Source organism: Tyto alba, unplaced genomic scaffold (assembly GCF_018691265.1).
Source record: "Tyto alba isolate M040663 unplaced genomic scaffold, T.alba_DEE_v4.0 Super-Scaffold_1, whole genome shotgun sequence".
Lineage (NCBI taxonomy): Eukaryota > Metazoa > Chordata > Aves > Strigiformes > Tytonidae > Tyto > Tyto alba.
In genome coordinates, this window is record NW_024881261.1 from 4353521 (window position 1) to 4368041 (window position 14521).

Sequence of the window (14521 nt, forward strand, 5' to 3'; positions counted from 1 at the left end):
AGATCTCATTAAAAGCTAAATGCGTTCGTGAAATTTGAAGATCGTAGATAATGAAGAACATATTTTTTTTTTTTTTATTTTTGGTCATCCCTACGGATTGCAATGATGAAAACCCGGTCACCTGGAGCGTTCCGTTCCCTCAGAAGCAAAACTATAAAACGGCTCGATTTTTTTGAGGGAACTGATTCTCTCCCTCCAGCGCACGGAGCCGTGGCTCCGGCCAGCGAGCGGGAGTCCTCCAAGCGCCAGAGCGGCGTCCGCGGCCCCTCTCGCTGGTGCGCTCTATGGTGCCGCGGTGCTTCCGGGCCGGGCATGGCGGTGGCGGGATGGCGGCAGCCGGGGCCGGGGAGCGGGGAGGAGCCGTTCAGCCCCTCGGTGCTGGGCACCAGAGCGCAGTGAGTTCGGTGAACGCTGCCGCGGGGCGGGGGGGGCGGCGGCGGCGTTGGCGGGGTTCCTCCCGGTGGTCCTGTCCCGGGGAGCAGGAGGCCTGAGCTGCGCCCCGCCGCCTCCCCCTCTGGTAACCCTCAGCCTTCCCTCGGTGGGCATCGCCAGCTCGGTGTCACCACTTCACCTGTCGAGATGATACCGTGGATGTAATGTGACAGACCTACGTAGATACAGCCTTCTCAACCAGCCTTCCCCTCATTCTTTAACCGAAATATTTTCCCACTATTAATTGCAATATCCTCACCCTTCTTCCCTCCCGACTCTAGCTGGGATGCTGCGTATGAAAGAGAACTGCAAACTTTTCAAGACATTGGAGACGCTGGGGAAATTTGGTAAATAATAACTCCACTGGAGTGTTTCTGTTCTTTATAAGAATTAGACATTGCAAAAACACAGCCAGCAATTCAGTGGGTTACTGAATAGTTCTGGCTGCCTGCAAGATGATGGGTGATTTTAATCTTGAGGCCACCAGTTTCTCTTCTGTCCAGTTTCGCAATGCAGATTTTGAGGTTGCACTTGGACAGCTGTGAGCACATGGAAGGGCAGCTGGTACCTCTGGTGTATGTTACTAACAAAGGTGCTTTTTATCCCTGAGCTCAGGTTTAACTACACAAGTGGCCGGTGCTGCTGCCTTTTTTAATATGTGGAGGGCTCCACCTCCCAGAGCTGGTGTTTTGATGAGTTTTAAGGCCGTGTGATTAATCTTAATTTAAACAAAGCAAACACGGAATGCAAGCTATAGCACTTGTTACCCAAGTGCTCCAGTAAGAGGTGTTTTGCAAAAATTGGAGAGAGGAAGCGATTAAATAAATTTTCTCTCCCTTTTGTACGTTTTTGCTGTCTTAATTACCAGAGCTCTTGTTTCTCATAGGTTTGGAGAAGAAAGCATGGTTCGCATAATCAGATGGATGGAAAAAAAAAAGATCCCCCTTGACAGCTCTGTGCTTGACATTGGGACTGGAAATGGTGTTTTACTGATTGAATTGGTTGGTATATTGTGAAGTTTGTTCTTTTGATACAGAATCAGTGCTTCAAACGGAGTAGTTTAAACACAGTTCTCACAAGTGACAATATTGATCGTGGCAAGCTGTAACTTATGTGTAAAACAAAAAAGCAAGAAACCTAAATTAGATCTTATATTGTGTTTTTTTTTTCCCATTAACAGAACACTGGTTACTGTGCAGCAGGTTTTACATTTTTATTTGGCTTAAAGTGTAAGTGAAATTAACTTAGTGCTGTTGATATGCCTTAAAGAACATCCTGTCACAAAGACAAGGTGATTGCAAGTGGCTGCCAGACAGCCTGTGGGACTTGGGTATGTAGCTCCTTGAACCAGGAGTGCCATTAGGGAATGCAGACCTAGGATGTATGTTGTTCTACCAAATGGAAATACCTACTTTTTTTGGTAGACGTGCTCGGACTTCTCATTCCTTGGTGCTGCCCAGAGTATCAATACTTCAGATTTTAAGATTTGTGGTATTTCTTTAAAGCAATCAGCCCAAGTATCCCGTGTTTTAACTTTACCTTTCTGTTTTCCTACATTTAAAAATGCATTTCTTCCCATTGTTGTGTAAAACACCTCCAGATAAGGAAACCTACTAACACACAGTGCTCCATGTGCACAACCAGGCCCTTTCTCCATGCTCGGTTCTAATAACAACATTAATTATCGATGTAAAAAGTGGTTAAACCCAAGAGTTTTATGTAAATGACTTAAAAAGTTGTTAACACTTCTTTTCAAGAAGTGCCTGTTTCTGTCAGGGTGAAAACCCTTACCAGATACATTCTGAAGTGTTATAATGTTGTTGTTATACAATGATGCAAGATATTTAGGAGTTCCAGTATTTTTTTTTTCTATTTTTGATTGAATACTTGGTAGAATACTACAGGAGAGTTGGTAGAGAAAGGAGCTGTCACAGTGTCGCAGTTTCTGTTGTGCGACATTCTCCATTGGCTCCATTAGTTACTGTAGAAATTGAAAGGGCTGGAAGTCAGTCAGGTTTGTAATGGAATTTTTTTGAAGTTGGACTTTAGTTTTAGAAGAGTTTAAAGCCCTTATGGGGACTGTCTGCTACAGTGCAGCACAGAAGAAGTTATATCATCAAAAGTAGACATTTCTCGTCTCATTAAGAGAGATTAGCCTAATAATAATGATCATTAAATGCGATGGTAGCTAGCTCTATCATTGCTGAAACATCCAACAGAAAAATCTTATTTATAAGATTTCAATATTATACTGGCCCCACTTATAAATCCGAGATCGATTTTCATTCTGCAATGGGAAAATGACAGCCTGTTAGCTTTTAAAAACTATTAAACTGCTGTAAGAGCACCCTCCCCCCCTTACATTAAGCACCTCAAAGTGCCGTGGTTGCTTTAGTAGGAAATTTTGAGTCCATTCCCATTTGAAAAGTGACTTCAAAAATTACAATGTTGCTAAATAATTCAGGATCTCACTTGCTTAGTTAATGTAAAACATTTTTTTGTGTGTTAGCTGCTAGGCTTTGAAAATCAAGTTAGGATTCTTTTGGCAAGCACAGCAGCTTCCTTAGAACAGTTCTGCCACTGGAGTTGGACGCGGTAATTGGATAGAAATGGCAACACTGAGAAAGGTGGTCAGACTTCAGTCATACAGGACATCAGTAGCACCTCTTTAAAAGGTAGCTACTTGAGGGTACATATCGGCCTGTCATCAGAACAGGAAAAGGTGCCATAGAGTACAGTTTGTTGGGGAATACTGGACCCTGGCATGCCATTAATGGTAAGTAATAGTAATTGGGAATATAGTAAGAAAATGACTCTTAAATGCAGCCACGTCTAGGTGAGACATTGTTGGTTCCAGAAAGGAATATTGCACAAAAAGGAGGCTGAAGAATTCCATCTCTTTTAAGGAAATGCTGCTGCCAGATAGAGCTCTGGCCCTTTTTTTCTTTCTTTCTTTTTTTTTGTTTCCCTGAGCATTGTTGGGGCCAACAATACTAACAAACTTCCCTGAAGTGAAGGGTATTCACCACCCGAAGAGGGTGTCTACCTGGCAGCACCGGAGGCCCAGACATGGGGCAGTGCTGATAACATTGCAAACCACCTTCTACTATTTAATCTGCTTTTTCAAGAAGCAGCAGCAGCAGAGTGCATATGATAAATAACACCTTCAGGACAGGAGTCCAGTGGCAGGATGTAGCAGGGTCACCTTTGGCACTTGAGTGCATGATCCCTTCCTGGCCATATGTAGTCAGGCTGTACAGGTTTAGCAGCATTTAATGTTGTTTACCCTTAAACTTTCTTTCTCTGCCTGGGAGACTATAGGAGTGAATGGGAACTCCCTGAAATGACTCAAGATCTTCCTTTCCAAACAGAGGAGCTGTTGTGAGAACTGCTGTTCCACCCCCAGGTCTTTAGCACAGGCATCTCAGGAAGCTTGGTTTGCTCTGGGGAGGAATGTGGGCAGAAGCCTGAGCAATATGCTGTTCTTCATCAAATGCAAACAACGTGGTCTTTGTGTTTAACTGAAATTACTCCTCAATTAAGAACAGCTGGCTGGCACTGAGCTCACATGGGCTGAAGGGCTGCTGGAAGGAGGAATGACCATTTAAAAAAAAATTATTGTTGTAGTTATCGCTGTCGGAGTATCAGCTTTTGGAACAAGTAGATACACAGCTGATTGCTTAATGCTAGTTAAAGCCCACGTATTGTTCAAAAGCAAAACAAACCCAAGCCTCCTGCCTCTCTCTGCTGTTACTGCCTGCAGCTGGCCGTAAGATCACAGCTCTTCCTGTTAGGTTTGGATCTAGCCAGACCAACCAACACACGTGATACCCAGATCTGCTCACTTCAGCTTCGACCTCAGAGTGAAAATGTGTCACTGCCCCTCTGCCACGTGCCCAGCTCCAGCTGATGCAAGGTGCCCACCTGCTTTGCAAAAGGGTTGCTGGGATCTCACTGCCTGAGTTCGCTGAACTGGGTTATCGTTATCTACTCCACAGTTAGATGAACAGGAAGTCTCTGTGCTCTTTTATGTGGTGCATAACCTGCCTGAAAATTGCTGATATAAAGACCCTGTAGCATGCAAATAATTACAGTCAAATAGACATTAGCATGAATAACTAGAAAAACATAAGGTTTTGCATTGGGTTTCTGTAGTAATAAAACATATTCTGTATTTTGGCTCTTACTATTTGGGTTATGCACCAAATAATTGCTCGATCTCAAATTTTATGTGTCAGAGAGGTTTTCTTCTTACTTTGAAGCATCTGACATCAGCACATGTTCTCTTCACTGAGCATTCCTGGTTTCTAGGTTACTTTTGGTGCAGATAAGAGAGCCTGTTCCCCTCCAGGATGTTACTTTTCACAGATCTGCTCAGTTTTCCACTTGTTGACATAAACCAGCTTTCAGTCAACAGTTCTGTTGATGAGATATTAGGCAGAATGGAGTTAGTTCAGCTTGTTCCCCCAGGTGTTTAGCTCTTGTAATAACAGGAATAAAAATGAGTAAAAGCGGGGTTTTTTTCTGTCATTAAGAGGAAGAAAGACAAGATCAATTATAGATGGGGAATACACCTGTTGGATAAAAAAATTGCTAGCACACTAATTAAGATTCTCTGCTTCTGTCTAGGCCAAGTCTGGCTACATGAATCTCACTGGGATTGATTATTCTCCTTCTGCAATACGCCTTTCAGAAAAAGTAAGAGAGAAAGAAGGGATGTCTAGCATCAAATTAAAGGTAAGTTTTGAGAAAAAGTTTGTTGAGGAAATAGAAAGCAATTGAACCCAAGATTAATGACCTAACTGATATTCAGATGTACTCAGTGTACTCTATTAATGATGTCTTTTGACATTCATTTGCGAGAGAACTCTAACCAAATAAATCTGTATTTATGAGAAGATTTTGGGTCTTATTTTTTTTTGTTTGTCATTAGGGGTAACAAGATTTCCCCGCTTCTAGCAGGGAGCAGAATAGTGGTTTGCCATTTGGCAGGTTCTGCATTTTAGCTACTACATTCTGAATTTCAGATTTGGGATAGAGGATGAAATCCTTAGGTGATAGAATCCCTACCAGTGGCTGTGCAGCAGGAAGTTTGAGCGGCTGGGCTGGACCAGATGACCTCCAGAGGTCCCTTCCAACCTCAGCTACCCTGTGATTCTGTGACTGCCTTTCATTCTTAGCTCTTTGGTATGCTGTTTTATCCTCCAGCTCTGTACCCATGTGATGTCTCTGTTCCTGTATGTCAATTGTAATCACTTTGTGGCAGGCATTGTCTATTCTTCTGTATTTGTACAGTGCCCAGCATGCAGCACCTAGGAAACTAGGCATCAAAGTACAAATAATGATTTAAAGAATGAACTTCAAGTATGTTAGTTTGAGCTTTAGATGTATAGTTTTTACAGGCTTTACAGCAAATAGATCGTCGCATAAATACATCGAGAAGAGAGAAGCTGGTATGTCATTGTAGGTGTGAAAAGCCTGTGAGTTACCCTATCCTAAACACAGCTATTGTCAGGTTTGAGGCTTTTTATTTTAAAGTATTGGTTTGCGTTAAAGCTTCAGGAGCTCCTGAGTAGAAGATTGCTTTCACAGTTGTAGACTTCTGGTTTAGGTAGAAGACTTCCTGGCTCCATCAGCTGAGCTGTCAGGATTTGAGATTTGTATTGACAAGGGGACTTTTGATGCCATAAGCCTTAATCCCGATAATGCGGTGGGAAAGAGGAAGCAGTACGTGAGATCTCTCTGCAGTGCATTGAAACCAGAGGGCTTTTTCCTCATAACGTCTTGCAACTGGACCAAGGAGGAGCTGTTGAACGAGTTCAAAGAAGGTAAGCAGTTGAACAGAACTGTCTGCCAACTTATGGTTGTTCAAGGATGCAGCGAGTAAATTTTAATGTCTGTGTTGGCGTATTGACTTTCTCAGATCAGGATTAGATAAGGTAAGGTGACTAATAAATGCTTCAGCCTGTCTTCCCCCCTATTTTCCTCAGGAATTACAGCTTCTGCGTTTGCCAGTGCCAGCGTGCCAAAGGAGGACAGGTTTTGTTACACTTTAGAGGACGAGGATTTCACTCTAGTTAGACTGGGAAAGTGTATATACCTGGGTGGTACTCTTCTGCTCCTTTATTACCTGATCCAGTTCACCCCTCCCGATTTCTTTGAAATCAGGGTAACATTTTTACCCATGTTTAGGGGAACCGGCCAGTCTGTGACCATGACCTTTTATGTTAACTCCTCAGTGACCTTTGTGATCCACTCAAAAGGGTGTTCTTTATGTGCCAGTTAGCTCCTGAATCTCATGGCTGAGGCTTGAAACTCAGTGTGGATCTAAAACAACCGTCCCTTCTGGAGAACTAAAATTACTGGCAAGTTTTCATCTTTTCTGCCATTAATTTGTGTGAGTCAGCCAGCTGAGAATTTTATTATCCATGGAAGGGTTTCAGCTGTATAAAGCAGCAGTGCAGTGTAACAATACAGTCCTATAAACTTACAGAGTAACTGACTTGCAAGTTTTCCAGACAAATAAAGAATGGTTTGCAAAGGGTTATCCAAGAGGAGAATAAAATTACTTCCTTCTAATAAAAGCATTTTAATTTCTGTCTGGCAGGATTTGAAATTCTGGAGGAGCTGCCAACACCCAAGTTTTGCTTTGGAGGAAGAATTGGAAACAGTGTAACAGCATTGGTTTTCCAAAGGAAAAAAGTGAGGCCATCCATCTTGGACAAATTAGATTAGTTGAGAAAAGTCTGAACTTTAAACCTGACAGAAAACCTCAGACACGTGTGTAAATAAATGCTCTTTGAGTACACAGTAAAACACTATGTATGGAACTCTAAGGGACTATAAAACGTTGCCCTAGAAACATTGCAGCTTTGCATAACTTGCCTGTAAATTTTGTCCTTGCTACAACCTTGCTTGTTTTAGGGAAGCTGCAAGTTTTTAAGTGAGGGAGAAATAAGGCATTGTAAATATGAAGACGAATGTAACTGAATGGTATTTGTGTTTAGAACATAAAGATTATCTGGTATTTAATTTCTGCATTGCTAATCAGTGACCAACAGAGGTAAAGGTATTCTACAGAGCAAAAATCTCATTTCTCTGTTGTGCAGTATAATAGGGAACAAGCTTTTGCAATGTAAGTGCTGGATTTTTTTTTCTTCGGAGCTCTTAAGGAGGGAAATCAATATAAAAGCCATAGCACTTGCAAAAAAGGACCAGCTAGTGCTTTAAATTCAGATTTTCAGAGGTTCTCAGGCCCGGCATAATTCTGTCTCCACTGAAATAGCTCAACTTTTCCCACAGAGGGAGTGTTTTAAAAATCTCACTTTGACATGTCAAAATCATGCTTTGTCAGTTATTTTCACTTATCTCATAAATCCATAAAGGTGTGATGTTACAGTCTCACTAGCATGTGACATATGCCTCCTTCATTATTAATTTGCTACATAGTATTGTCTTGATAGCTAACAATGACTATATGTTTTCCAGTGAATTTCTCAGGACAGATGTTAGCTGCATAAATCCAAAAGCATAACTATCCATTCCTTTGTTCCTTTTTTTTTTTTTTTTTTTTTAAACTTCTGTATGTGATCCTTTTGCTTAATTTATTTACATTTGTTTCTTCTGTGGTTTTGCATTTTAAGAATATGACTGTTGCTTGAAAGGTAGGAAAACGAGATTTCTTTATGCTTAGACAAACACATTTGTAGGTGACAATAAACCTGTGCTTTCAAACATCAAGGAGGCCCTATTAGGCAATCAGGTTTTGTTTCACAGGCAAGGTCATGTTTGCTTATCAGAGAATTGCTTCTCCTAGTTTCCAGACTTCTAGTTCACAAAGTTCAGGAGAGATTTAGGGGTCAAGAAATACTTCTAGTGCTTTCCCAGGGTAGGAAATAAGGCATTTTTTGCATAGTGGTGTGTCTTCCCTCTGTGATCCATCTGGTGATGCCTTCGAGGTAGGAATCCTGAATTCTGCACCTTTTTACAAAATGGGAAATACTGATTCCATTGGAAGAATGGTCCACCAGCAGTGGTGGGAGAGTTTAGTTCCAGTGAATAGCTCTGTGTGTATTTGGCCAGGCCTGGGTCCCTAATTCAAGTGCCAAAACCACGGTCTTGTTATCATTTGGGTAACTACTGTAGGGCGATGTACGGCATCTGCCCAGCAGCCTTCCAGCAGCCAAGAGGAGTGCTTGAAATGTAAGTGGTGATTCAGAGGATTTTTTTGATGAGTAGTACAAAGGATTCAAAGTACACTGCTGATAACAACCTCAATAAAAAGACTACGACATTTCTGTAGGCAATTTGGCATCAGGTAGAGTTAATACAAGCAGATTTTAATTGGCAAGTACTCTGGCAGGATGTGGTTAGGGCATCTGTTTTATTCCCATCTGTAATTTTTTTTAATGAAGGCATGATATGTATTTAATCATAGAATGAAAATAAATTCATGGCTGTCATGGATTTTCTTTTAATCAATTAGGAGGAATTTAACTACAGTTTCACACTTCATAAGATATGTAAGGTTCAGGGCAAGTATTGTTTTCTCCTCTTCATAGGATTGATTATTGTTACATTTTGTTCTCTAGGTAATATTTTTACATCATTTGTAAAGCTAAAAATAAGCTTCTTAAAATGGTTACGCAGGAATTTTAGCATCAGAAATCACATGTGTCATGTAAGTTATGATCAACCACTTTCAATTAGTATTTTTAGCAAGGCTTTTGGAAGCAATGATAGTAATTCTTTGTTTTCTCTTGCTATCATGTTGCTGATTTTCGAACTTTCTGGAGAACTATTGTATTTCTTTTTGTAATTATTTCTTTCTGTATGAATTAATTTTATAACATGGAGACTTCTTAGTGGTAGGGCAAGACTGAGAACCAGTCTCCCCTTCCAGCCTACCTCATTATTTGCCTCAAGTAATGGATTATTGAGGGCTTCCACTTCAAGCATTTCCCTGCCACTTCTGGACTATATATAGCTCCGCAGGCAGCAAGCCTTCAGAGATAGCATGTGGTTCCTCTGCTTTACCTTTTGGCATTGTGGGATCTAGTCATAAGGTGGAGATACACAAATGAACACCACCACTAAAATGTCATCCTGCTGCCCGAAGGTGCTGTGGGGCTACTGTTAGCAGCCTTAAATGCTGGTTGTCTGGAGGAGTTTGGGACAGGAATGTGTTTTTCCCATGGGCAAGGGTCTGGGCTTTGTCCATAGGCAGTTATCCTCACGTCTCCATGTTGTTCTGGGGCAGAATTCACATGCCTATCTGCTTCTCAGGTCTATACAAAAATTTTCTAGTAATATGCTCACAAAAGTTGAAAAGACGGAGCCTGCAGATAGGTGTCTTTACAGGGGGGAAGGGTAGGGAGTGGAAAAATGGAGTGACCCTCACAGGTGGAGAGGTTTTGATTCTGAAACTTGTCATGGCCCCTCTTTAGTCTCAAACGAGCCTACAAGCTGTTGCTTGAAAGTAATTTCTGCATCTGATCTGTAGTTTGCATATTCTCTGACAGGCCCAAGCACTTTCAGGTATCCCTGGAGAGTAGAAAAATGCTTGTAAAACATGTTTAAGGAGATTTATGGCAATAAAAATATTATTTTAATAATTATTTTATGGTTACAAAGGCTTACTATTTAAAATATGCTCTTGGAAACCTTGTATTTTTTGAATAATGGACTCTAGGTAGCAATTCTGATGCTGACTTAAGAAATGGCTTTTTACTGACTAGTAGGGTTTGGAAATGACATGTCAAAAAATGTCCTTGATTGGGACTGATTCATCTTGCTAGATGGTTCTTCATGAAGGTGTGATCTCTAAAAGTTGATGCTTTTCAATGAAAAACCTCTTACAAAAAAGAGGCAGATGAATAAGCAGTGAGTTAGGAGGAGTGAGTCTTTGCTTGTAGTTTGGGGAGGGCTTCATGGTAGTTCCTGAAGGCTGGTAGCCTGTTGTGTGATTCAGTTTCAGATGTAATGCCAGACTACAGGAGAATAAATGCAGCATTTGAAATATGTTCTACTCCTGTTGTTTTCCTATCCGAGGAATGTGTATGTGATTTCACTGTCAAATATGAGGTTTGTGGGTAGTAAAACGTAACATCTTCCATGGATCTCAACAGCAGTTGAGCCCACAAGACTTTCCCTGCAGTACAGAGTTTAGCTTGGATGATGCTATAGAGCTGGCATACCTTTCTGGATCTGGGTATAGTTTTGTATAAAACATAGGCAGAACAGAGAGGGTTTATGTTCCTTTGTTGATCACCAACATGCTGAAGGATGAAATTCTCTCAGTGCCAGTGGGTTTTGCACCTGACTTCGTAAGCCAGATACCAAGCTGAATGAGATGCCTGGGAAGGGAAGGGAGGTGCTAGCCAGTGTCCTCCAGAGGGATCCAGAGCCTTGAAGTCTCTCCCTTTCTCCCTAAGCAATTAAACCTCAAGATCAGATGCAAGCTAGACCTCGTCTTCCCAGGCAGGTGTTTTCAGTGGTAGTGTGTGCAATTTCAGTGGTACGTGAACTACTTGGAACCGGTAGTTCTGAGCTGGGTTGCGTGGATCGTGGTAGCCTCTCTGTACTGACTTTTTCTTCCAGGCTTTTAGTACATAAACCCTAACAACAAGCACCTCCACCAACATCTGCGTTTGGCGCAGCTCAGACATCCGATAACCGACTCCTGATACTTGCTATTGCCGAGCAAACTGCATTTAGGGATTCTCTTTTGAGGCATTTACTGCGAGATGCCATTGTATCTGTTTTGGGGCTTCCACCACTGAAAGACCTTGGAGCATTTTACCCTGGATTTTTATGGGGCATATCGGGGAAGTGAACTGTCAGGATGAAATATCTGAAAGAGGAGATCAAGTGAAATTAATGCAATAAGTATTGATTTGAGATGTCAGATCTAGGGGAGTTTCTACACATGGGACTCTCTTAGAGTGTAGGGTAAATAGGTTCTCAAGACAAAAAGCCTTTGCCCTTTCAGCATCACGGTATTTTCCAGAAGTAAATATTTCTATAACCATGTTTATATAAATTAAAAAGTGAGAAATACCAGACATGAAAATCGTGACACAACTAAATAACTTCAGAAAATTCAGAGGGAAGGATAATATTCCCTTACTCCTTGACTTCCCTTTTAGTGACCAACTTGCTATTTATAAGAATGTATGTTCATTTAACAGTCCTTAAGGAGCAGGAATAGTCAACTGCAGTGCTGTCTGTAGACTGGTTTATAAATGCTAGTTTTTTTGGAAGGCTTAGAAGATAAGGAATTAATATTCTGTTCTTGAGCAACAGTATAATTCTGTGGTGTAAAATGAAGCATTTCTGGGAGGTACAATTTTTTTAAAAGAGCTGTTGGGTTACATCAGAATCACTAACGGAATTATGACCAAGCATGTAATTACAGGCTTTCTGTCCCATCATGAGAATTTTTCTTCATTATTGAGAGCATCAGGTTGAGATAACTGTTCGCGTTATGGGCTCACCCTCTCAATTTCAAATCCAGTGCTGCAGCACCATTTCTGAAAACCAGGAATGGCCAGCTGCCTTGATCGTTTCACAGGATTCGGGGTGTTTGACACCTCTAGCAAAAGGAGACTCACACCTTTTTTTTATATTTTACTTTTTCAACCAATGTGAGAAAGGAGCTTTCAAATGTTTAGGTTTTTAATCTTTCCATTGCTGTCTACAGGAGAGCTGGTTATGCTTCAGTAAAGAGGTGCATATCCTACCGCACAGGTCTCAGGCGTGAGTCTCAGGAGAGCAAGTAAGGTGTGCAATAAATAGTACTGTGAGCAGACTGCCCCACACCTTCAGTGCGATAATAAGGTGTTTCAAAGACTGCCCACGGGGTACCAATATGGAAGCTGTGCCCGTGGTTCAGGATTTGCTGTACAGAACCGGCGTGCTCTCAGGGGCTGGGCTGACGTCCTCAGGGAGTTTGCGTTATCCTTGTCTTCAAGTGATGAAGAAGATTCTTGTCTGAGGGAACATGTCTGTGGCTAGAAATGGAGATGTTCGCTCACACGATTTGCATCTAAATGACTTCAGTCCTGCACAGGTTTCTGCTGCAGGCTGTGACATCCGTGGGTCAAAGGCCTGAATGGGCAAACGAGGGGATGAACTGAAGCCACTCACTTTAGAACAACTGGGCTTTGTGTCCGGGTGTACGAGGTGAAGCCACGTGGCAAGCTAGATGGCTAACTGTGAAGCTACGGAGCTGGGCTGACACTGACCTTGGCAGCTTCTTTGAACTTATTTTTATGTGAGGATGAGTTCCTGAATAGCTTTTCTGGTAGATTAGGCACAGCAAGCTTTTCTTCATGGCTGACACTGGCTTCCATGTATTTCCATGTTCCAGGAATGCACTGGCAGCACTGTAGCCATTGTAAGGAAAATCTGCAAATACACACTCTGCTATGTCCGTTCTACTGTGTTCCAGGCTGCCTGGTAAAAGACTGCCAAAATTTATGTTATTTCATACCAGATGAAATCCTTAAGTATGGTATTTAGCAACATACAGCAAAATTTTCAGTGTTTTGGCACTCGGATTGCTTTCCTAATCTTGGCATGCCGAAAGGTAAAGAACACGACTTGCTACAACAATAACTGCTTTATTTTATAGGCCCTCTAAGCATTCTAACATATCGAATCGTCTCCTGTAAAATATGTAGAGAGCACATAGCAAATAATCGGGCCAGGGCTTTGCATTGCTGTAAGGAGATCTGCCTTTGCATTCCTGTTGCTCGCTGCCTTTTCTGGGCTCAGAGGAGAGGAAGGCTGCGTTGCGCAGCGTCACCTACCCCTTGGCTGGATGGGTGGCACGGATGCCTGTGGAGGGGACATCTCTATCGTATGCCTTGGCTGGAAGTACTTGAGCATGACCCAACCTTTATGGGTAGCAGCTAAATTGAGGAACAATTAGTGGATACCCAGAGCTTTCGCTGAAAGGGGATGAGGTGTTCCAGCCTCAAGACAAAGGAGAAAGAGGAACGCTGGCGTGTTCTATTTGACACAAATAAGGGAAAAGCCAACTTAATTTCCATTTGTTAGGTAACAGTATAGCTTGAAATGAGCCCATTTCTAGGTTACTGGAAATTAAACTGAGTGCTGTCAGGCAAACAAATGATGTATCTGCAAGGTAGCATATAAATTCTGGATAATCGCAAGTGCGTAAGCCGGTGCTGGAGAGCCAGAGCTAATAAACAGTAGTGAGGGAACGGAAACGAACCTCAGCCCAGTCACTCCAGCGGCCAAGTATTCATGGACAGTGTCACATGTCAGGCAGAGGTGGGAAGAATGTGCATTTATTGAGTAATTTGAAATGTTGATAGGGTTGTGAGCTGAAACCTCTCATTAGCAGCACAGAGACGTGCACGCACGGTGTGATAAGCCTGCACCCAGCCTGAAACACCGACCAAGAAAAGGCAGGCTGAAGGTTCATCAGTTAGATTTTTTTTCTAGTGCTTCCCCTAAAAAACGAGTTGGTGTTTCAAGCATAAGGATCTAGGCCTTTTCGCCTCAATTTGCAGTAGTAATTAGCCTCGCTGACTGCTGCCCTACCCTAGGGCACCTGAACTCCACAGGTACTGCATTTCTGTTTATCCAACACAGCGTGCTGCTTTGGGGCATGTCCACAGCTGCCTGGGTTTTCGTGAATGATGGACAACAAACTCTTTGGCTTACCTTAAACCGATTCAGATGCAAACATGGCAGAAAAAGTGATTAGTGCATTCAAGTGAGAGGGAGGGTTCACATACGTGTTTCATGGTCTACTTATTTTATCTGTCAACTGTTTCCATTGCACCTAGCCAGGGCCAGCCCGTCACTTGCGCATGTGCAGCAAATAACCTTTGAAATAAAAAGGATTGTTAGGTTTGGTGCAAATCCCATCATATGCCAAATGTAGTAAGAACTACCCTTGTCATTACAACTCCCTCTGCACAGCGGGCGCTTCACTGGTTTAGGGTGTTGTGTCTCCTTGATTCAGATACCCTCAGACCTAGAACGTGTTGGTCGTATTACAGAGATGTGCTTGTTCTCTGGATATGAAATATTTGTTAAAAATACTTCTGCTCAC

General features: G+C 42.1%; 1 protein-coding gene across 4 annotated transcripts in view; it reads left to right on the plus strand.

The window, feature by feature from the left end:
- The first annotated feature begins 272 nt into the window (after positions 1–272).
- Positions 273–14521, plus strand: part of EEF1AKMT2 (EEF1A lysine methyltransferase 2) — a 28575-nt gene continuing 14326 nt past the window's right edge. For 3 of the 4 annotated variants that reach the window (XM_042786474.1, XM_042786485.1, XM_042786491.1), the window contains exons 1-6: positions 273–395; positions 714–779; positions 1319–1433; positions 5062–5169; positions 6044–6260; positions 7040–7134. In XM_042786474.1, the coding sequence (XP_042642408.1) occupies positions 313–395; positions 714–779; positions 1319–1433; positions 5062–5169; positions 6044–6260; positions 7040–7134 (684 nt within the window). In that variant the 5' untranslated portion in view covers positions 273–312. Of the gene's footprint in view, positions 396–713; positions 780–1318; positions 1434–5061; positions 5170–6043; positions 6261–7039; positions 7135–12133; positions 14520–14521 lie in introns of those variants that run through there. The other variant, XM_042786478.1, reaches the window with a different exon arrangement.